We start from the raw sequence: 23,726 nt of genomic DNA, 5'->3' as shown, positions 1-23,726 counted from the left end.
CATGATCCTACCTCTATATGAAAAGCTACAGGCAATTAATAGCTGCTGGAGAGGGAGAATCAGAATTCTCCAGAGATGAGTCCCTCATAGGTTATCCAATCCCAAGTGGTCAACATTAAATATATAACAGCAACACTACATAGACTCAACACACTGTGTGCATGCATGTATGTATGAATGTATGTATGTATGCATGGATGGATGGATGGATGGATTATGTGTGGATGTAACAATCACTAAAGAATAAAAGATAAATTTGGAAGGGAAGGAGGTGACACAGGAGGAGTTGGAGGGGAAAAGACTAAGAAAGATGGAAATGATGTAAATATGGTATGGACTAGGAAATTCTCAAATTTTAAATTAAAAACCTTTAAAAGAGCAAATTAAACATACAAATCTAAATATATGGATCATATACATAACATATGACCATTTGTTATACGATCCACATACACAGAGAAATGTGACATTTGTCTCTCTGGGCATGGTTACTTCACTAAGTAGGATATTTTTCATTTCTATCAATTTTCTGTGGATTTTTCATTGGACTTTTCTTCTGTTCATGTGCATATGTGTGGTATGTATACATGTATGTATGCATCTTTGCATGTGTTGGATAACACATATGTAGGAGTTCACACTGTGTGTGCTTGTGAGTACCCTAAATTAATATCTAGATTCTTCTTCAGTTGCTTTTCCATTATTCCTTGAGGCAGAGGTTCTCATTCATTCCCAGAGCTTGTCAGTGGAGCAAGTCTAGCTAGCTACCTTGCTCTGTGGATCCCTTGACTTAACTTTCTGAGCCTGGAATAACAAGGGCCCAATGCAAATGCAGCATGTACAGGGGATCTTGGGATCCAAATTCTAGTCCACATGCTTTTTTTGTCAAACTCATTAACTTGCTACCCCAGATGCTTTTAAGTGTGACAAAACCGAAAAAGACTTAGATGTGTGCATAGTAACAGATATATCCCAGATGAGAGGTCTTGGAGAGCACAGCCTAGGAAGAGCTGAGCTCTCCCTTGGCACCTTAAAAGCAAACATGGCCTGAGCCAGGCAGACCTTGGACACATTCATGAGTGATCAACCTACTATACTCAGGAGATGTTATATGTTGTCCTACAGAAGACAGTGAAAGCAGATCTATATACCCTGATTTCAGAGGCAAGTTGGCCCCTGAAGCCAATCTCTCAAGGGCTAATTGTGTGAACTGATGCTACACTCTGTGCTCTCACCAAATTTTCTTCAGCACCTTGACCAAGACAGTACAAGCAGTTGCCTTGTACTTTAGGTAACCTGAGGTGCTGAGGCATGAACTTGAATTCTGGTCCATGGGGCATCCTCCTGCCTGTCTTGAGTTCCCTCCAAAGAAGATATTGAGAGGATATTTGTGTTCAGGTCCAAACTGGGGAGAAGACTTCTCAGATGCACTGGTTGGAGGAAGGGGGAGTAGGGCAGGAGGGAAGAAGTCAGCAAAGTGTGCTGTAAGAATGATGGAGCAGGTTACATCAAGAGCAAGTGTGTTAGTGTGTTTTCCATAGTCAGGACAGAAAACAGAGACTGGGTAACTTTTGTTGTTTTGTTGTTTGTTTGTATGGTTGATTGATTGATTGATTGACTGACTGACTGATTGTAGGCCAGGATATTTCCCAACTCACCATATGGAAAAGCAGTCCCTGGGCTCCTGATTTTCCTGCCTTCTGTCTTCTGAGTGATGAGTTACAGGACTACACTGCAGTATTCAGTGTTTGTTTGTTTGTTTGTTTGGTTGGTTGGTTGGTTATTTGTTTATTTGTTTTTAGAACTTGTATATTTAACTATACTTCTAGAGTCTAGAACTCCAAGAGTAGAGACTATGACTTATTTGCTTAAGAAAAAAAGTATACAGGCAAGCAGGTGACTGCAGGAGAGATAGGGAACCCCTTCCCACAACAGCTTGCCCAATCCTAGAAGAAAAATATTGGTCACTTATTAAGGGGCCTTCTCCCATGACTCCAAACACTCACAATAGACCCTTGCTCCCATACTTTTACACTGGCAACTGAATTTCAATATTGCTTTCAACATGATTTTCAGTCAGGACTAAAGACATCCACACAGTAGTCATAATCAAGGATTGTTGTTACCAAAATCTAGAAGGCAGTACAAAACATGCCTGGGGTTTCCAGTCCTGGGGACAGGGGACAAATTCCATTCCTTGAAACATAAACTATAAGGCATCTCAAAACCATCCCTTCAGACCCACAATCTCAGGACTTACAAATGATATAGTTAGGACTGCAATGGTGGGAGCCAATGTGATCTGTCAGGAGCAGACATTGGCTCCATTGTCTATAATCTCCCCAGTACTCCATGGCCTCCTACAGGGAAAAACCACAGCCCCTAAATTACAGACAAGAAAGTCAAAGCTCAGTGGAACTACTGCATCATCCCATTGACTGAATGAGGATAGTTGTGTCTGTGAACTCACCCTTTATTCTCATACCCAAGAGTGGGTCTAGCAGAGAGTAAAACATAATAAATATCTGAAGAGTGAATAAACATCATATAGCATTATTATTATTATTATTATTATTATTATTATTATTATTAATTATCCGTCAAGTGAAGACTTGGACTAAATTCTTCTAGTTGAAAGCTCACAATCTTTGCACTGTACCACTCAGAATATCCCAGTGCCCACAGCCAGTTGGTTGTACAGCTTAGACAGATGTCTAAATTCATCCAGTTGTTAATAATGGAAGGAAGAAAGGAAGGAAAGAATGAAAGAAAGAACAAACAACTTTACTATGTACACTTATGCTCCATCATTCTTTCCTAATTTATGATTCATTTCAGAAATACATCAGAATGAAGAGAGAGAGAATCTTTACCACACAGAGTCCTGGAAAACAGAGGATTTGCTCCAAAATTTTACACAACTATTACTTTTACAAAAATCTTTTCCAAGAGGCTGGGAGACCAGAAAAAGCTGGCATAAATGTAGAAGGGAGCAGAGAGGACTTCTGATTGAGATCCAAGACTTATTTAAGCCAAACCTGGATACCCAGGAAGAGCCTCAACTAGTCATATTAGAGGGGGCTGCTGGGATTGGGAAGTCAACACTGGCCAGGCAGGTGAGGAGAGCATGGGAGGAAGGCCAGCTCTACAGGAATCGCTTCCAGCATGTCTTCTACTTCAGCTGCAGAGAGCTGGACCAGTGCAAACAGCTGAGTCTGGCTGAGCTCATAGCAAAAGACCAGACTGTGCCTGTAGCTCCCATTAGGAAGATTCTGTCTCAGCCCAAGAAGCTGCTCTTCATCCTGGATGGTATAGATGAGCCAGCATGGGTCTTGGGAGAGAAAAATCCCAACTTCTGTGTGCACTGGAGCCAGCCACAGCCTGTGGACACACTGCTGGGCAGTTTGCTGAGGAAATCCATCCTGCCTGGGGCTTCCTTGCTGCTCACAGCTAGGACTACATATCGACAGAAGTTCATCCCTTTCTTGAGGCAGCCATGTTGGGTGGAAGTCCTGGGCTTCTCCAAGTCTGGACGGAAGAAATATATCTACAAATATTTCACAGAGAAAAGAGAAGCAATTAAAGCTTTTAGCTTGGTTAAATCAAACCCAGTGCTCTCGACACTATGTGTGGTACCCTGGGTATCCTGGCTGGTCTGCACTTACCTGAAGCAGCAGATGCAACAGAGAGGAAACCTCTCACTGACCTCACAGACCACCACAGACCTCTGCCTGAAATACCTTTCCCAAATTCATCCAGGTCATGCCCTGGGGACCCAGCTGCAAAGGCTCTGCTCACTGGCTGCAGAGGGGATCTGGAGAAGAAGGACATTGTTTAGTGAATTCGATCTCTACATGCAAGGGTTATCTGAGTCTGTCGCTGCCCATTTCGTGAAGATGGGTGTCCTTCAAAAGCAGCCCAGCTCTATGAGTTACAGCTTTGCCCACTTGTATCTCCAGGAGTTCTTTGCAGCGATGTTCTGCATCTTGGAGATTAATGTGCAGAGTCATAGTTATATGTATGTCTACAGAATTGTGAAATTACTGAAGGAAGTCTATGGAAGGCGAAATCTGTTTGAGGCACCCTTTGTGCACTTCCTATTTGGTCTTTTAAATGAAAAGGGAATGAGAGAGATGGAGAAGATCTTTGCCTGCAGGTTGCCTTGGGAGACAAAGTTGTACCTGCAACAGTATATCCTAGAGGAAATCCAATGGCATCAACCATATTCTCTGGGTTTATTCCATTGTCTGTATGAGATTCAGGATGAACATTTCCTGACAGTTGTTATGCACAATTATCAAGGAACAAGGGTATACTCCCCAGTGGATATGGTACACCCAGTTTTCCTGACAAACACGAAGTACCTTTTGGTCCAGACAGACGTGGCGCTCATGGTGGTCACTTTCTGCATTAAGTTCTGCAGCCATGTGAAAAGGCTTCAGCTGAATGGGAGTGGACAGCAGGGACAAATGCCGATGGCCCCCAGGATGCTTCTGTGAGTATCTAGATAGAGCCCTCCCTCCAGCTTCCCTGTGGATCCCATGAGCACACATGTTCTGAGCATCAGCAGCACTCTTAGCTGAATCTAGTGCAGTAGGATACAGGTCACGGAGACATCGAACTGCTGAATCTGACCACCTTTCTCTATTTGCCTCTGTGTGTCTGACTATGCAATGGGTCTATGAGCTTCTATCTCTCCCTATACCTCAATGAGGACTTCCATCATCTTTGATTCAAATCTTCTTCATCTTCCACAATGTTAAAATGGCCCACAGTTACTGATCCTCTCTCTTACCACGCTTTCTTTCTGAGGGACTGCTAATTCAGCTCCTACAGACATCATCCCCTATCCTCACAACAGTGACCTTACCTCCAAGGTCTTCCCACCATCACCTCAGAAGGCAATGTGTTAGAGTCCCTATATTTTCTCTGCCCAAATGACTTCCTTGTATGTGTCATTGAAAGCAACATGGGCCTGGCACTCAGCCTGAAGACTTCCAAATTTCCCACCAATCCCAGCAGCAAGGTAGAACTCCCCTTCCAGGGTGACCTGCCACTGTTCAGAAGTGGTGACTCAGTATGTGTCTCTATGCTATCTAGATGATTTGTTAAGCACTGATTTTATACCAGGCCCTACCAATTAATAACAAGAGAGAAATAAAGTTGCTGTCTAAGGATTTCTAACCTGTGAGAGAAGAAAGCCAACTATTCTAATTACATAGGGCGTGACTCTTCCAGTAACCAGGAACAGACCAGTTATCTTAAGTTGAGGACTTTGACATCAATCTAAACAACATAGCAAGAGCCCATGTGAAAAGTAAATAACTTGAAATTAGTGGAACAAAGCTTAGAGAACAGGAAGAAGATGAGGAGAGGAGGGAAAATGATTCAAAGAGAACAAATGTAATTAAACTGTGTTACAGACATGTAGGAAGTTGTCGCAATGACTCTCATTTTATATTAATAGGTGGACCAATAAAAACATGTTTCCTGTAAAAGAGTGAGAATTTATCAATTATAAAAAAGAACAAAAATGAATGTCCTTCAGAATTCCATATCTCAGAGAGTACAGCATTAAGAATTGGGGTCGCTGAGCTTGATAGAGCACTCCTGTCATTCCAAACTCAGAAAGCTGACACAAAAAGGCCAGAAGTCCCAGTCTAACCTGGGCTACATAGTGTGATGCTGTCTCAAAATATCCCTGACTTGGGATGTTACTCATTTGGTAGCGAGATTGCCTAGTGTATTGGTTAATTTTCTGTTGCTGTGATAAAACACCATGGCTAAAACAACTTATAGAAGAGTTTATTTGGACTTTATGGTTCTAGAGGGATCAGGGTCCACCATGACAGAGGGAAAGGATGTGACTGGAGCAGCAGCTGAGAGCTCATTCCTAAACCACAAGCAGGAAGCAAAAAGAGTGTACTAGGAATGGCAGAAGGCTTTGACATCTTCATTCTGCCCCCAGTGGCATATTTCCTCCCACAAAGCCACACCTCCTAAGCCTCCCCAAAGAGTACCACCAATTGAGGACCAAGCATTCAAATGACATCTCATTCAAAACACCACACCTAATAGCCCAAAACCCTAGGTTTGATCCATAGCATTAAAGAAAAAAAATTGTGACATTCAGTTTAATCTTTTCTGTACATATTTTTCTGTGGGATTATTGAGACAAAATCTCTGTTATCTTACATTCACATTTATTTTCTTAATGAATTAAGGCTGTCTTCTCTCCTTGCTAAAGGTCTAGTACAATACCATTCTGAATAGCCTTATGATATTGCCTAGGGAGAATACCTTAGTGAATTAGATCATTTTTCTGCTCTTGGCCAGTCTGTGATTGTAAACAAGTGAGCCTTGAAGGGCCTTGATACAGACGCTGCAAGCAGAAGTGGTCTGCTGTGGAGCTTTAGAAGAATTCTCAGTGTTTACAGAGACAGAGACCAGTTGCAGCAAGAGAAACAAGGAACACCAGCCTGCTTGCAAAGGACAGTGGCCTTAGGAGCTGGGGACAACCCCAGGGGAAAGGGAGAGGCTTCTGCTGCTAGTGAGAAAGAAAAGTTGAAGTGAAAAGTCAGACAAGGCAGGGAGATCATCAAGGAGCACATTGCACACTAGAAAAACAGAGGTACAGGCTGGCCAAAGTCAGGGAATACACAATGGCAAAGGTGAGTGTCTTAGGATTTCTATTGCTGTAGAGACATCATGACCACAGCAACTGTTCTTGAGAAAACATTTGATTGTGGTGGCTCACTTACAGTTCAGAAATTCAGTCCATTATCATCATGGCAAGACATGGCTACATGTTGATATGCAGGCAACTGGAAGAACTGTGTCATTGGGCATGGCTTGAGTATATATGAGACCTCAAAGCCTGCCTCCACAGTGACATGCTTCCTCTAGTAAGACCACACCTACTTTATAAACCCACTCCTCCTAAAATTGCTCCTCCCTTTTGGGGTCATTTTCTTTCAAAATACCACAGGGGGCAACACCTGTGTGTGTGTGGCTCATGGTGGTGCCTCTTGTTTTTTGAATAGCACATTCTGAAGTGCCACTTTCGATCAGTGTAAATAGTAAACATGCATCAACACTACCATCCTTTGTGGGCTTGAGAGAGTGTTTCCACTGTTAAAAGAACCTGATACTCTTTCAGGGGATGTGGGTTCATTCCCAGCACCACATCAGATGCCTGACAACCACCTTGCTCACAACCACCTTTATTTATAGTCCGAGAGGATCCAATGCCCTGCTTCAAGCCTCAGCTAGTTTCTGCATGCATAGCATAGACAAGCAGGCATACAAACATACACTGTGTTAGTTAGGACTTTATTGCTGTAAAGAAACACCACGACCATGGCAATTCTTATAAGAAAAATATATAATTGAGATGGCTTGCTCACAGTTTCAGAAGTTCAGTACATTATCTTCGTGGTGGGGAGCATGGCAGTATGAAGGCAGACACGGTGCTGGCTACATCTTGATATGCAGGCCATGGGAAATCGACTGGCACTCTCAGTGGTATCCTGAGCAAAGGAGACCTTAAAGCCTGAGAGTGGCACACGTCCTCCAACTAGGCCTCACTCACTTCAATAAAATGACACTTCCTAATAGTGCCACTCCTTATGAGATTCTGGGGGCCAATTACATTCAAACTACCACATATACATAAAGTAAAAAATAAATAAAGCTTTTTTAAAACACTATCATTCAAAGTTTAGAATTTGGTTTACTTAACATTCTTTGGTCTTGTAAAACTAAAAGAAAACATCCTATACTTTTGTTTCAGCCAAAGTTGGCCATCTCTAATCTATGTTTTCACACTTGTCATTTTATTTTGAGTTTATTATGTTGTTTTGTTTACAATGTTAGGGATCATATGTTGCACACACCAGACACATAGCAACTGCCAGCCCCTTGTGGTTTGTAGCTTAGGCTGGTTTAAAATTCACATTCTCCTGCCTTTGTATGCTTGGTTTCTGGCATTAAAGGAATGCCTTACCACCCATGGTGGCATTCTCTCTCTCTCTCTCTCTCTCTCTCTCTCTCTCTCTCTCTCTCTCTCTCTCTCTCTCTCTCTTCCTGTCTCTCTGTGTGTATATCTCTGTCTCTCCCCATATGTCTCTCTCTGTCTGTCAATTTCTCTCTCAGTCTATCACACTCTGTCTCTCTCCATGCATCTCTGTCTTTCCCTGTCTCTATATCTATCTATCTGTATGTCTATCATCCATCTATCTATATTTCCTCTACCCCTTCTCTTGGAAAGATATGAGGATATGTGAACCAACACAAATGTAATGTTCACTGACCGTGCTAAACATCCCATCATAGATTCTCTCTCAACCACCTCTCCTAAGCTCTCTTCCCATCTCCCCTTTCCAGTTTTCTTTTATGAGACTCTAGAATTCTGTTCTGAAGGAAAGCAGTTTATTAACATCAAAAGGAGGAAGGCTGTCTGAATTACCAAGGTCCTCCATTGTACCAGGGCCTGTGCAGGGCACTGAGATTAAAAAGAAAAGATGCCAGCCACCTGTTCATACCCTGTGGGACACCTAGACTAGTCAGAAACAGACACACAAAATAAACACACAGCATGCTATGATAAGGATGTAGATGAGGAACCACCCAGAGGAGAGGATCCAGATGTTGGAGCAAAGGAGCATCTAGAAGCTAGTGAATCCTGGAAACAGCATATTGAGACCTGGTACTCAGGGTAACAGAAACCTAATCTGCTGTGTGAGGCTGTGTACCCCAGACCATGCACATGCAATTCACATCCCTCATAACCCACCCACCCCCTCTCGTTCTCGCTCTTGCTCCCTCTCCCACAGGTTCCGGTGGACCCCAATCACTAATGCCAGTTGGCAGATTCTCTTCTCCACTCTTGAGTTCACAGGAAGCCTGGAGGAGCTGGATCTAAGTGGAAATCCACTGAGTTACTCCGCAGTACAAAGTCTTTGTAGGACCCTGAGATGCCCTGGATGTCACCTTAGGACATTGTGGTGAGTCTGGCCTGGGTTATTCCCTGAAGCTGGGATGGATGGCAGGAAAGCAAAGGCAAAAGCAGCATCTAGGGTAAGGTTTAGTATTTATCAGATGTTCACCAAACTCTTGACTGTACTAGTGACAGATTCCAGACTTGATATAACCAAAAAAATGGGATTCTGTTAGTGATCATGAAAAACTGACCTTCAACAAGGAGCCACACTAGCTAATGATAACACCAGGCTCATGAAAGCTTCACTGGAGCAAACTTCCTGAGAAAGGGGCTAGGAGAACTGGAGAACACAGAGGAAGAGGCTAAATGAAGCAGGAAAGGAGAAAGCTCCAGGCCAAGGGAATGGCGTCTTCCTATTTCCTCCTGCTCTCTGCCCTTGTAACCAGCCTTCTACTCTGTTTGTATGGACTCCATCATTACTAAGATTTCACATAACAAGTGAAATCATGCCCTATTCTATGGCTGGTGAATTTCACTTCAGATGGCTCTTGAAATATACCAGGGAGCTGTCCTGGGCTTCATGGAGCTCCACCATGGCTAGTCACAGCAGAGCAGTGGTCTACTGCTCCTGCAGCTCAGTAGTGGGAAGCGTGGAATTATCCACTGAGAATAAGAGGGCACTCCAGAGAGCTAAGCATTGCTAACTCAGTAAACTAAGACTCACAAAGGGAGACTGAACCTGGTTCCCAAGAGCAGTGAGCCCTGGAGAAGCTGATGGTAAGCATCTTCCAAGCAGGCTTGTCAACTGTGGTCTCACATCCAACTACTGTCTGGCCCTGGCTTCAGTGCTCAGGGCAGGCTCAAGCCTGGCTGAGCTAGACCTACAGCTGAATGACCTGGGAGACCATGGTGTGAGGCTGCTATGTGAGGGGCTCAGGAGTCCTGCCTGCAAACTCAGAATCCTGTGGTAAGTAATAACCCGAGATTCCCTCTGGGCAGGAGGCAAGGGAAGGGTCACAGATGTGTTACTAGATGACAAGACAAAGAAAAGAAAAGAGACAGATAATGCACAGTCAACCTGGCTCCTGACCAGCTGTGCCACCAATAACCTGTGACTTGAGCAAGTTGCTTTCTTCTCTAAAACTCATTTTCCCTATCTGTCAAATGGAATGTCATACCCACCTCCTGAATTGTAATGACATAGAATGTACATACGTAAATACAAAGATAATACCAGATAGGTAGCTGGGCACAGTGCAATCATATGTATTAGTAAGGCTATTATCCTAACAGACTCTCAGGTTTGCCTTACTCCAAGACAGCACTTCAATCATTTATTCATTCATGAATCCATCCATGCATGCATTCATATCAGGACCCCTGTGTACCAAGCACTGGTCCAGACCCTAGGGATACAATCACAAACACGCATGGCTCTGTCCTCCTAAAGCTGTGTGGAAAGAGAGAGTCATAGATCCCCTGTGAGCCTGTGATTTGTTATTGACAAGCTCTGTTAAATGCTGTTGACTCTACAGCATTGTAAGAATGTAATGCTCTGAGAGGGCCTGCTTTATTGAATTGCTCAGAAGGGCTTCTTCTAGGCCTGATAGAGAAATAGGCCTTGGTTGGGCCAACCTGGAGACAGTAGCCCCGGCAAAGGCAGAGTTGGGGAAAGCTCTAGAACAGAAAGTGGCTGGAGCCCTGGAGGGCCATGGGGTTTCACTACAAGAGCTTATGGTGGTCCTCTGTCCAGAATTCCTATGGGGATATGGCCATGACCTCCAGCCACTGGGAATGTTGATAGCTACCATGCTGCATGCTGCCCTTTAGCAATAGGAGTACCCTCATCTATGGACATGTTTCCTTCCGGGAACAGTCTGTTTCTAATGACTGACCTGTTGGGGAGAGGTATAAAGGGCCACCCCCTCATTTCAGCGCTGTAAAGATCCAAAGGTCCTCATCCTTGTATTCTTTCTGCACACTGACCAAGCCCCACTGAGAATGTGTCATGGACACACCTCCCTCCTCTCAGCCTGCTGCTCTCCATCCTTTGTCCTGGTTTTGATTGAGGAATAAGCCTTAATAAGGCTCCTCACTAGCTCCATTTACAGACAACAAAGTCCAGGATCCTGGACCCTGAGGCCTCATGATCCTGTGGTGGATCCCAGAAGAAACAGCCCCCTCTTGTGCTTGCAGGCTGGACCAGGCCCCTCTCAGTGATGAGGTGATGATGGAGCTCAGGGCCCTGGTGACAGAGAATCCACAGATGCTCATCTCCAGCACATGGTAAGGGGTAGACACAGAACTCTCTCTGGTCAACCTAGGCTGTATGTGGCTGCTCCAAAGCTGATAGGTAGGAGAGGGGTCCTGAGGTGATAGGAAAGACAGATCCAGGAAGAAACCAGGAAACTACAGCAACCAAAGTGAGGAAGTTTTGTTAGGAAGTTGCATTATTTTTATTTAGCAAAAATATAATCATATAACATGACTACATAAGTTCTTCCATCAGAAAAAAAAGAGTATATGAAAGGTGAGTTAGTAGTAAGCTCTCTGGGCACAGCACGTATGACAATGGTAGCCATCGTTAAACTCAAGCCACTGAACAGTGAAAGCAGAAACCACATTTTAAAAAGATACAGACAATCTCTTAGAGAACCAAAACCACTATTGTCCTAGCCCCAATACTGCCACTACACACACATACCACAGGAGTATATGCACAACACACACACACACACACACACACACACACACACACACACACACACCTGTGGTATATAAAGCCTCAGGGCAGAAGAGTCACTTTATACCCCCAGAGCCTGTGCTGAAGCTGGATGTATCTCCCAGTTTAGTTATTTCAGCTCATGGCCGTGAATTCCACCTTTCCTCAAGTTCCTAGCTGCCATGTAACAGGCGAAAGGGAGAGTTCTATAGACATAAGACAGTCATCCATCCATTGAACAAACATTGGTGCAAGACCCACTGTACTTTATACACTGTTTTGGGATCTGAGGGCACATAGGAGAACAAGGCAGATATGGCCCAACATTCATTATCTCAGTCCAGCAGGGAGAGGACACTTGTTTCCCCATAGTCCATGGAACTATACCTGGAAAACCTATGAGTGCAGTGTTGGTCTGCCTGACCTCATCCTAAGCTAAAGTGAGCTAAGGTGTTTTCTAAAAGATGAGAAATGTGGGGTTGATCCAAGCGGAAAATTCTAGGCACAGGCAGAGGATAAGGAAGCAGAGGGAGGAGCTTGATTGGGGAACAGGAAACCGTCTGTGAGACCATCTGCTCTGCCTCACCATTATCTGGGAGCTCCACAGAAATGCAGATTCTCAGGCCCTACTCCATCCCTGATGACTTAGAATCTTAGGTGGGGCAGCTTTCTTCAGTGAGCTTTCTGATTTAGCAGGCTGTCCAGGTGACATTTTAACACAGTGATTTGAGAGCCACTGGTCTAGAGGTCAGTGAGCAGGAAAGGGTGACATAGGAGGACCTGGAGAGGGACAGGGGCCACAGCAAGAACTATGAACCATGCTAAAAAATCATATGTTTTCCCCAGAGGAAATGAGAGGCATTCCAGTGCCTAGGCCATGAAGGGGCATCGCCACCCACTTTTTATGGTCATCTACTACGTAGAATATGTGCAAGAAGGGAGCAGATCAGAAGCAGAGATGCCTGCCAGAGGATGCTGCAGTGGTTCAGAACAATGCTCACTCCATCCTTGGACAAGAATGGAGTGTGTGGAGGGAAAGAGTAGAGAACAGAAAGGAGAGAGATTTGAGGGGTACTGTCTAGGTGATTGGCATTCAGGGTGAAAGATTATTAGTCTGTTTTGTGCAGCTATAACACAATGTCTGACACTGGGCATTTAACATGAAGAAATGAGATTATTTCTTGCAGTTCTGGATACAGGGAAGGGCAAAGGCATGGACCCTAGATCTAGGGAAAACCTTCCTGTTCCATCTGACTGCACAACTGGGAGGGCTGAGAGTGAGAGGCTGAGCTGGCTTTTGTGACAAATTCTGTCAGGCCACCAGAAGCTATTCCTGTGATGATGACATTAACCCCTTCAAGAAAGCAGAGATGTCATGATCTTATTGGGTCTTATCCTTCATCCTATCAGCACTGTGGCATTGGGGATTGACTTTCTAATGAGTAAACATGGGGAACACATTCAAATTAAACAAGGGAGGGGTTGAGATGATCTCTGTATAGGAAGCATGGATACCACGGAGGATGGGGGCCTTCATACAGTTCTGGCCCAGAGAAGAAGCACAGGACTGAGTTTGAATTCAGATGAGTTAGATTTAATGTGGGGATATTGTATACACCACCCTGGTTTCCTCAGTTTCTTCTGACGTCTGAGGGAAAGAACATATCTGTGTGTAGGAAGCCACATGTGATGGTCCCTAATAAGAACCCGGATGGAGAAGAAATGGTTGATAGCCTGACCTCATTCAAGCATCAGAGACTACAGTCAGGTATGTGATGGTTTCAGACCCAGAGTATCATGATTGGCAGATTAAGGGGCATCTACAGGAGGAAGCCATCATTTCTTTCTTTTTTTAATTAATTTTTTTAGAATTTAATACACAAGTACTATATTTACATCACTTTTAGCCCTCAGGCCATAGTCGGCCTACTCAAAATACTCCTGTGTCCCACCAGCAAACTCTCTCTAAAATTTATGACCAGCATTTAAATATTATTGTTAAATATTTGTGTATTTACATATGTATACATACACACACACACACACACATATATATATATATATATATATATATATATATATATATATATATATATAAAATCTGATAAGTCCACTTAGTATTGGTTGTATATATGTTTCAGGTTGCCTGCTTGTGACTGGATAACCTATTAGTAAACTCTTCCTGGGGGCAAAGACTGATTTTATTCCTAATTCTACCAGCTATGAATTGCCTATAACTCTTCATTTAGGAGTGGGACATTACCAAATTTCCCCTATCCACATTAGCATGTCAATTAGTGTTGCCATTGTGCAGATCTTGTTGAGGCAGAGATATTGTTGAGATTTCATTGGTGCAACATCCCTGTCATATACAGAAAACATTATGTAGAACAGATATCCTGGGAGTGGTCATCATTTCTATCCCTCTATCTCTGACACTGAACACGACAGACTCTGTAGTCTGAATACTACAGACTCTCCAATAAGAGCACCACCCCTTGCAAGACATTCCACACCTAGAACCCAGAGGGAATACTGCTTTCTTCTCTCTCTGCCTTGGGGGATACTGATACCACTTTCTCAAGTCTGTGGCTGGTATCCAGCTCTATACCAGGACACTATGTCTCATTCTGAGCTGCTTTGGCCTAGGACTCACCTCCCTATCACTTGCTCATCTATATTGTGAGTTACATTCTTTTCTTTTTCAACATACCCACTTGAGACATGCTAGGAAAATCAATACTTAATAGGACCAGTAAGAAAGAAAACACAACATCTAGATTGGGAACAGGTATTGTGGTTGAATGGTTGGTCAAAAATCATGGTAGAAAGGCAATAAAACAAATATATATATGAAAAGCACGAAGGTAGCCTGATGAAGAGTGATGAAAACTGAAGGCACACTTCCTGCTAAGACCTAGACTGGAGAACCTGAGTTCAGCCATGGTCTGTCCATTTCTGGGGAAAGCTGTGGAGATGAGTCTGAACAACACAGAGTGACCAGTGTCTGACCTCTTCTAGAGGAATGGTACTCAAAACATGCACCACTAAAGACTTTCCATCCATCTTCTCCTGCCTCTCCAGAACACAAGCACATGGAACCACTGGGGACTGAAGATGACTTCTGGGGCCCTACAGGACCTGTGGCTACAGAGGTGGTTGACAAAGAGAGGAACCTGTACCGGTAAGTGAGCTCTGCCTAGAAAACGTGACTTTCCCCAGCACACTGTCCACACTTCTCACCTGGTCTCTACTGTGTCTTCTGCTGCCCTCACTATTGCAGGGGCAAGGACAGGACAGGAATATGACATTTGGGCTGTTATAAAAATAGAGAGTTGTTTAATAAAAAAATTTTTAGACATTTACAAAACTGGAAAGCACAAGAGCTTCCCTGTCCAATTACTCAGCTCTAGCAACCATTTTTCCGAGTTTGTTTCAACTACTCACATTCCTTCTTTGTCATCACTGTCACAGTATTGTGAGTCCAGGACATCAGGTGACTTCACACACAAACATTTCACTATGCCTCCCCCATAGCTAAGATAGGACCTCATCTTCCATGACCAGCACACCATTACCACATCAACAGAGCTGAAGGAGGTCCTTCATTCCATCTAAAAAGTCAGTGCTCAACTTGGCTCATTATCTGAAACATGATTTTTCTGCTGGTATAAATAGTATCCCTCCCCTCATTATATTTGGGTCCTCCTGTCTCTTAGATTTCCTTGTAGTTTCTGCACTCCTGCTTCACTAACAACCACTGTGTGCCAAGAACCTACTAGGAGCTGAGAACATGAGGATAAATTCAGCAGCTTTATCCTCCATAGTTCCTTGAGTAATGAATAACTATATCCACAGTCATGGTGTCTTCTATAACCTGTTACCCTCCTCCAACACTGTCACAGTCACTGTCTCAGCTGGAGAAACTGTCACATTCAACTTCCACAGAAACTGACACCTGTCCACCCACCAGTTACCAAACAGGGAGCCTTGAGAAAATCACTGAAGATATTGGTAAAGTCTTTTTCAGGACCAAGGATTTATCACTAATATTAGCAGATGGATTCTTATTTGGGGGAAATATATTCTTTAAGAATGTAGACACTGAAAACTGAAGATGTACTGCAGTGGTAGAGCCCTTTTCTAGTGTGCACAAGGTCCTACTTTGATCCCTAGAACTTAACACGCGAGCGAGTGCACACACACACACACACACACACACACACACACAGAGAGAGAGAGAGAGAGAGAGAGAGAGAGAGAGAGAGAGAGAGAGAGAGAGAGTCTATTACATCACCCTCATCATCATCACAGGCATAGCTAACTGCTCCAGGTGTGTGTTACCTGTAGGTTTGCTCTAGATCACTCAGAACTCACAAGTCTGTAAGATGGTGCTATCATTACCCTGTGTACAGATGAGGAAACAGATTTGAGGGTTAAATGACTTAGTTGGGGATCCACAGACAGACAGCAGAGGAACCAGAACTCAGAGCCATCTGGCTAAAGTCTGCTGTGTCCCCAGCCCTGCACTGGGTCTGCACCCAGCAGAGGAGCAGAGCTGGTGCTCACTGGTGTCTGCCTCTCCCTCTTCTAGAGTTCAGTTCCCTGTGCCTGGTTCCTACCACTGTCCCAACACAGGACTCCGCTTTGTGGTGACAAGGGCCGTGACCATTGAGATTGGATTCTGTTCCTGGAGCCAACACCTGGACAAGACTCCCTTGCAGCACAGTCACATGGTGGCTGGGCCTCTGATTGACATCAAGGCTGAGCAGGGAGCTGTGACTGCTGTGTACCTCCCTCATTTTGTGGATCTCCAAGGTAACCAGGGGAAGCATAAGGAGTAGGGTGGTGGTAATGGGAGGAGTTGACATGTCATATAGGACAGTGTAGGGTGGTGGGTGATGAGGAAAGTCTATGACTTCCTTAGTGAGGCAGAGCAGGTTATGAAGGTGGGCACTAAGATGTTTTATCATCCCTTCTTGTCTGATGTATCTTCTTTGAAGCATGTGTCTCCCAGCTTTATAACTTTATTTCCATTTTACCTAAAGGAGTTGCCTTAGTTTTCCTCAGCAGGAAACAGAATAAACTGAGCAATGTGAAGAGATTGTTGCAAAGTAAGAATAAGGAAACTAACAAGGATCATTTGGTACCTGGGATCTACCAACACTATAAGCCATTACACTGCTGCAGGCAGGGAGAAAATGGTGTCACTAGATTCCATTTGAGAACTGGAGCTAAAGAAGAGGGGTTCCCTAAGAAAGAGGGGGGCTCATAAAGTGTCCGAACCTCAGTCATCACCGAAGATTCCTTCAGAAGATATTTTAATGAATATAAGATCCCCAGCGAAAGATCTCATGAAGAAAGTCATTACTCCAGCTCTCCCCAGGCTGAAGGGGGGACAATTCAGAATTCAAGAGCAGCCTAGACTACACGGCCAGACTACGCTTAAGAAAGGAAAAAGCAACAGCAAGAAGGAATCAAGTGTTCTACAAGCGACTACTGAAACCAACTTCCTCTCCTGCTTCAAGGAGCACAGCAATAGGCCCACCATAGAGACCAGGAGAATGCAGCTCACAGCAGATGAAGATGTGTTTGTTCATGGTCTGAAGGTGATGAGCAGAGGGGCAATCTGACAGCTGAAGAAGTCATGAGATGTAACCCAGAAACAGGGGCTGCTCCAGCCAATAGAAGAACAACTAATAGAAATCAAGTTAAGCATCCTCTAGGTTAAAGATACTCATATGTAATGACAACCCACCAGAAGAAAAAATGAAGATGAAGAAACCAAGCAGGATTTGGTTGAAAAGAACTCACAAAACAAATATAAACAATAGTGACATTCACAAACACATGAGACCTGAGCTCCAGACCCTGACACAGGAGCACTGCTACTGGATGATGCCTTCCTAGTATCTGAGGCCCTCCAGCAGGTCCACACTGAGCTCCTGCTCTTGCCACAAACACTTGCAAGCTTCTTCCCTGTAGGCCACCACCTTTGCTGTTTCTTATTCCCACTCTCAGATCAGACAATTACCCCATTGGAATACAGTAAGTAAGCAACAATACATGTAGCAATGACAATACAGGACCAGGTGGTGGCATATACCTGCAATGCCTGTATTTGGGAGGCTAAGGCAGGAGAATTAGGACTTCTCTCTAAAAATACATAGTAGGTCCCTATCTCAAAAAACCAAAATGAGAAAAGAAATGAAAGAACTTGGTAAGTTGTCTTAAATGCCCCAGTAAACTTCTGGTATTAACAATGAAAATTCAGTATCACATATTCCCCTCAGGTCCTGGGAAGGTCATGACTAGAATTTACCCTAGCAAGAAGGGAAGTTGGACATGTACAGCATCTCCCCAAATTCTGCCAAAACTGGCACAGCACAAAGCATGGATAAGCACCAGGATCTGGTGCTGGGGCTAAAGCTGACTTCAGGAAAGCCGGGAATTCTAGTCCCCAAATAGGCAAAGGGGGCACATTTTAATGCTGTGGTGCTCCCTGTGAAACTATTACCTAGCATCACTGATTGAAATTCCAAACTGTACCACTTCCTGGAGTAGCAAGTCCATTGTCTCATTCTTTGCTGCTTATCAATTCCAAAGCAATCACCCAAGAGAAATAGAAAAGCTCTCTGCTAAACAACACACACTGCAACAGTCTTTGTCACTGTGCAAGTTGGAAGCAAACTCAGTGTTGAGAGGACAGGCCAATGGTGGACGGCAGAGCAGTGCCTCCATTAGCAGGAGTCACATCAAGCTGACAAGTGACATTCATCATTACAATTCTACCCAGTGTCAACTTGACACCAAGCACATCACTTAAATCCTAGCTTGCCACCTCATACCTCCAAAGTTTCAGTTTTGTATGACAATGCAAAGTACAACCCAATTTAAAAGGTCCCTAAAGTCCTTAATAATTCCAGCAGTTTTAAGGCCCATAAAGACCAACTCTCATCTGAGATTCAAGGCAATGTCTTAACAATGAGCTTCTATAAAATAGAAAACAAGTTACATACTTTCAACATACTATGACACAGAACAGACACTGCCATGCTAAAATGGAAGATCCAGGGCATACCAAGGAATGATCAGACCACAGCAAAACAAAATTCCATCAGCGTAAACATCAAATCCTGCAGCTTCATGTCCAGCTATGGAGCTCATGATGTCATTCACAAGGGTCCAAAGGCAGCTCCACCCCTCCAATTACACCACACGAAGCACACATAGCCTCTCTCTCTTGGGCCATCTCTTACTCCTTACCTACATCTTTCTTCAGCAGAGAAATTGTGGTTCTGGCTTCCACAACATCCTCGGCTGTCCATTCCACCTTAGGCTTCATTTCAAAGGTTCATAGAATGGGGTCTCCATTCCTCCTTGCAGCTGGCCTCAGCTGCTATCCAAAACTATACAGAATGACTCAGTGACCCATCAACCTAGCATCTCTCAAGCCTAAAACCTGTAGGGATGACACTGCCAAGTTCTCTTGACAGCTTGAAATATGGCCTACCCCTGCTCTCCTGGACAACAGCTGTATAATATGCTGACCATGGGAGACACTTCCTTAGGCATTTGCCTTTTGGGAACAGGAAACACCAGCTAAACCTTTCTGCCTTTAAATGAATTTGGATTTTCACAAGATGAGGCCTATGAAGAGTGAGATTTTCCCTCAGGACCCCTTTCCTATTGCCACAGCGCAGTGCGGCCTTCCCTTCAGTGATGCTGCTCTCTCACATTTATAGCAGATTTTGTAGAAGCAAGCTGAATGTTCCTTGTTTTGAAATCTCTCCTGTCAAATTAGTTATTTATCTTTAAATTCTCTTCACTCACATTCAGGGCATTTATGAAACTAGATTCTTGGCTACACTGTCGCATGAAGGATCTTTTACAGTTTCCAGTAGAAACCTTGCTACTCTCTCAAAGTGTCATGAACTGTCCTCCATTGTCCCTCTCAGCATTCTTGTCTTCCCTACTTCCACCAGAATGTCCTTACAAACTCTGCTGCCCACATAGTAGGACTTTTCTCATCCTAAGTACCAAACGTCCACATGCTATCCACAAAACACTTCCAGAGGTCTAAGAACCATAAGATGAGTTATATTACAGCAATGAACCAACTCCTGGTATCAATTTTCTATCCAAGTTACATGTCTTGGAGCTCAAATAAAATACTCGACCAAAGAAAAGTTAAGAGAGAAAAGATTTATTTTGCTTCATATTTCAAAGGAACAGTTCATCATGACATGGAAGTCTTAGTGCAGTGCCTGGTAAACGTGTCAAAAGAGAGGACATAAACCACTGAGTGCTTGTGCTCATTTGGCCTTCTCCACTTCACACAGCCCTGGATTCTAGTCCATGGATCCCACAGTGGATGGGTCCTCCCAAATCAATAACCTAATCAAGATAATCTCCTTTTATTATGCCCTGAGGCCTGTATCCAAGGTGATTCTAGATTTTATCAAGTTCACATTTGACATTAACCATTCCATGGATGCATCCAGCTTTGTCTTCAGTGAACAAAGGTAGGTACCCTCAGGTCTCATTCATAACAGCAAATTCCACCCTGCAACAAGCACATTAGTCAACATTGTCAAACCAAAGACACTGAGGCTAGTGATGGCAGCATCTCAGAGAACCTGCTGGGTTCTGACAGTTTCTGACAATGGCCTCTGTGGCTGTATTCTTTATAGCACGAATGGATGAGACCATCAAGAACCTCCACTCCACCAAGAATGCTCACCCAGCAGCTAGACAGGGCAAAAGCCAAGCTGTTCCAGTGAAGGGCAGTTTACATAAGTCACCTCTGGCAGCAGGTCAAACTCACCTCCCTGGCATAGTGAATCAGTATTATGGAAATGTTTCATTGATCTGTTATGTTCTCACTGGTGATTAATTAATAAATCTTAAGATGTTTTAGTTCACAGTTTCATTCTCATAAACATCAAACAATAAGTAAAAGCAAAAAAGACATCATGACCAAAGAACTTATAGAAGAAATATTTCATTGAGACTTAAAGATTCAAAGGGTGAGTCTGTGACCATCATAGCAGGGAGCATGGCAGAATGCAGGCAGCCTTGGCACTGGAGCAGTAGCTGAGAGCTTACATCCTTATTGTCAAGGAGAAAGGAACCTGGAAACAAGAACAAGCTTTGAAACCTCTAAGCCCACCCCAGTGACATATCTCTTCCAACAAGACCACACCTCCTACTCCTTCCCAAACAGTTCCACCAGCTATGGATGCTATTCTCATGCAAACCATCACAGTCATTCTAAATCCTAGGGTGCTATTTTTCCAGCCAAGCATGAGTTAGTGGAAACACTAAATCTATATCTTTGAATCTGTTCTTTCACAGAGGGACAGGTGGACATCTCCTGGTTCATTGTGGCCCACTTTCAAGAACATGGGATGGTCCTAGAAACTCCTGCCAGAGTGGAGCAGCACCACACAATCTTAGAAAACCCAAGCTTCTCCCCAATGGGAATTCTACTGAGAATGATCCCTGCTGTCAGACACTTCATCCCCATCACTTCCATCACATTGATCTACTATCACCTCAATCTGAAGGAAGTCACCCTTCATCTCTACCTAATTCCCAATGACTGCACCATTCGGAAGGTGACACTGATAATCCCATAAGTGGGACCAGGGTGGGTTGATAGAAAGCTTGAGATGCAGCTAGCGAGCCCCTTGGAGAGATTCTCCACTTACAATGGGAATGCAGTCCTGTGAAGAGAACACTGGTATTGATGATTCTGCTTGGCACCCTCCCACCAGAGTCTCCCCCAACTGCCTTTAATGCCCCTTTACCAATCTCTGTACAACCTTCTATGGCCTCTTTTCACCTATCAGAAGGATGGGAATGTTCTATGTCCAACATGTAACCAACTCCCTTCTTCTCTGGCAGGGACCCTGTTCCCACAATGAACATGACAGGAGTCAATAATTCAAGTCTATGTGGAAGAACACAAGACAGAAGGGTGCCCGAGAGGTGTTACCACCCCACCCTACACAAATGTACTGATCAATCATCTCACCTTATTCAGACAATATAGATGCTGTAGCCCAGAAATGTAGCTAAATCGCTCTCTGAAATGTTCCCTAGGCCATTGATGATGAAGAAATGAAATTCCAATATGTTCGAATAAACAAGCCACCCCCCGTAGAGTCTCTTTATATTGGCTCCCGCTACACAGTGTCTGCTTCTAAGAAGCTGGAAATCATCCCAAAGGTGAGCATCCAGGTGTTTGCTACTCTTCAGGGTCAGATGCCAGGCTTAGGAAACTGTGGGGCAGGTTACAAGGCTTTGCATCAAACTGAGATTGGGGAGAAAACACTTGCAATTTAGAATGAGCAACAATACTTCAAAGTTAGGTGGAAAGCAATTTAAGAGATCACGGAGGAATACAGAAGGCCTGGAGAACTGAGGAATTAGAATCAGTATGAAGAATTCATAGAAAGGGGGCAGCCTAACATGAACAGCAAGCCCTGACTTAAGATATGTGAGCAGGACTTTCAGAATGAGCTCTGATTCATTATGGCTTGAATCTTAAATGTCTCCTACACATGTAAATGTGTAAACACTTGACCCCCAGTTTGTGCTAGTATTGGGCAGTTGTAGAAACAAGTACGTGAGGCCTGGCCATCAGAAGCAGGCCACTAGTGGCAGGCCTTGAGTATAGCCATGCCCTGTTCCCCACCCCAGACTTGATGATCCTATGGGATATAACATGCTGTGCCTCAATCTCCTGCACAAAGAATGGAGCCCCAGCTTCCATGTATGAAACTGAACAACATAAACCCCTCCACAAGTTGCTTCCTGTCACTTTTTTTTCAGAGTGATGAGTAAAGAAACAGCATGATGGGAATCCCACCTGGGTCCACAAGCATTTTCCATATCTTCTGTTGCTACATTCTTTCTACGTCCTCTTCTACAATGTTCCAACATTCTGATTAAAGATGTGCATTCAAAGGCTATGGCTTATCTCAGTGCAAAAGATAGCTAGTGTCTAATGTGGTATGCAAGATCAGAAAGTGTGTGGGTGTGTGGAAAGCCCTTGTCCACATGAGTAGAGGCTTCTCACATTCTCTCTCTCTCTCTCTCTCTCTCTCTCTCTCTCTCTCTCTCTCTCTCTCTCTCTCTTTCTCTCTCTCTCTCTCTCTCTCTCCAGGAACTGGAGCTGTGCTACAGGAGCCCTGGGGAATCCCAGCTCTTCTCTGAGATCTATGTTGGTCACATGGGTTCAGGGATTAAGCTCCAAATCAAAGACAAGAAGCATAAGAATCTCATTTGGGAAGCCTTGCTGAAACCAGGTAAAACTAGTTTAGGTCCAGATATCTCAAAGGCTAAAGAAAGGCAATGAGTGGGGAGAGGTGTGTTGTGATTAATTCTTGGTGTCATGAAATAGCCAGAGTAGTTATGTTGCTTTTGTTAGATCCAAAATATGTGGTTAGAGTTAGAGTGAGAGTAAGGAGAAGAGGAGAAGGGGCAGAGGAGAGGTGGAGGGAATGGAGAAGAACCAGGAGAGAAGAGGAGCCGGGAGAAGAGAGAAGGAGGAGACGGAAGAGGAAGGAAGCTTGTGCAAGATATACTCTTCTAGGACAAACCTCCAGTGACCCAATTCCTCCAACTGTGCACTCTTATAGTTTCCAATACCATTCTCAGTACTCATGCAATTATGAGTGCACTAGCGTATGAGTTCATTCATAAAACCGCATGCCTTTAATCCCAGCACTTGGGAGGCAGAGCCAGGCGGATCTCTGAGATTGAGGCCAGCCTGGTCTACAGAACAAGATCCAGGACAGGCTCCAAATCTACACAGAGAAACCTTGTCTCGAAAACAAACAAAAAATCACAGTCCTCATGGCAAATCATGTCTGAATATTGCTGCAGGACTAATCCTTCAACACATGATCATTCATCAGGGAACATACTGCATCTATAAAAACACATATCCCAAGCACCATTTTCTCAGTCCTGTATTCTGATTTCTGCCCCCAGTGTCCTAGAAATGACAGATTTTGAGATGTACAAAGTATCTGGCACCAGTTCACATTTAAA

At 43.9% G+C, this 23,726-nt stretch overlaps 1 protein-coding gene across 1 annotated transcript in view; it reads left to right on the top strand.

Annotated features, from left to right (window-relative positions):
* LOC131917011 (NACHT, LRR and PYD domains-containing protein 1a-like) overlaps positions 1 to 23,726 on the top strand; it is a 37,536-nt gene that overhangs the window by 8,762 nt on the left and 5,048 nt on the right. The window contains exons 2-11 of the mRNA XM_059270663.1: positions 2,839 to 4,495; positions 8,835 to 9,005; positions 9,738 to 9,908; positions 11,138 to 11,227; positions 13,340 to 13,431; positions 14,748 to 14,847; positions 16,258 to 16,481; positions 21,021 to 21,283; positions 21,771 to 21,896; positions 22,837 to 22,978. Coding sequence (XP_059126646.1) covers positions 2,839 to 4,495; positions 8,835 to 9,005; positions 9,738 to 9,908; positions 11,138 to 11,227; positions 13,340 to 13,431; positions 14,748 to 14,847; positions 16,258 to 16,481; positions 21,021 to 21,283; positions 21,771 to 21,896; positions 22,837 to 22,978 — 3,036 coding nt within the window. The remainder of the gene's footprint in view (positions 1 to 2,838; positions 4,496 to 8,834; positions 9,006 to 9,737; positions 9,909 to 11,137; positions 11,228 to 13,339; positions 13,432 to 14,747; positions 14,848 to 16,257; positions 16,482 to 21,020; positions 21,284 to 21,770; positions 21,897 to 22,836; positions 22,979 to 23,726) is intronic.

Source organism: Peromyscus eremicus, chromosome 8a, assembly GCF_949786415.1.
Source record: "Peromyscus eremicus chromosome 8a, PerEre_H2_v1, whole genome shotgun sequence".
NCBI classification, from domain to species: domain Eukaryota; kingdom Metazoa; phylum Chordata; class Mammalia; order Rodentia; family Cricetidae; genus Peromyscus; species Peromyscus eremicus.
This window is presented reverse-complemented; position numbering and strand designations above follow the sequence as displayed.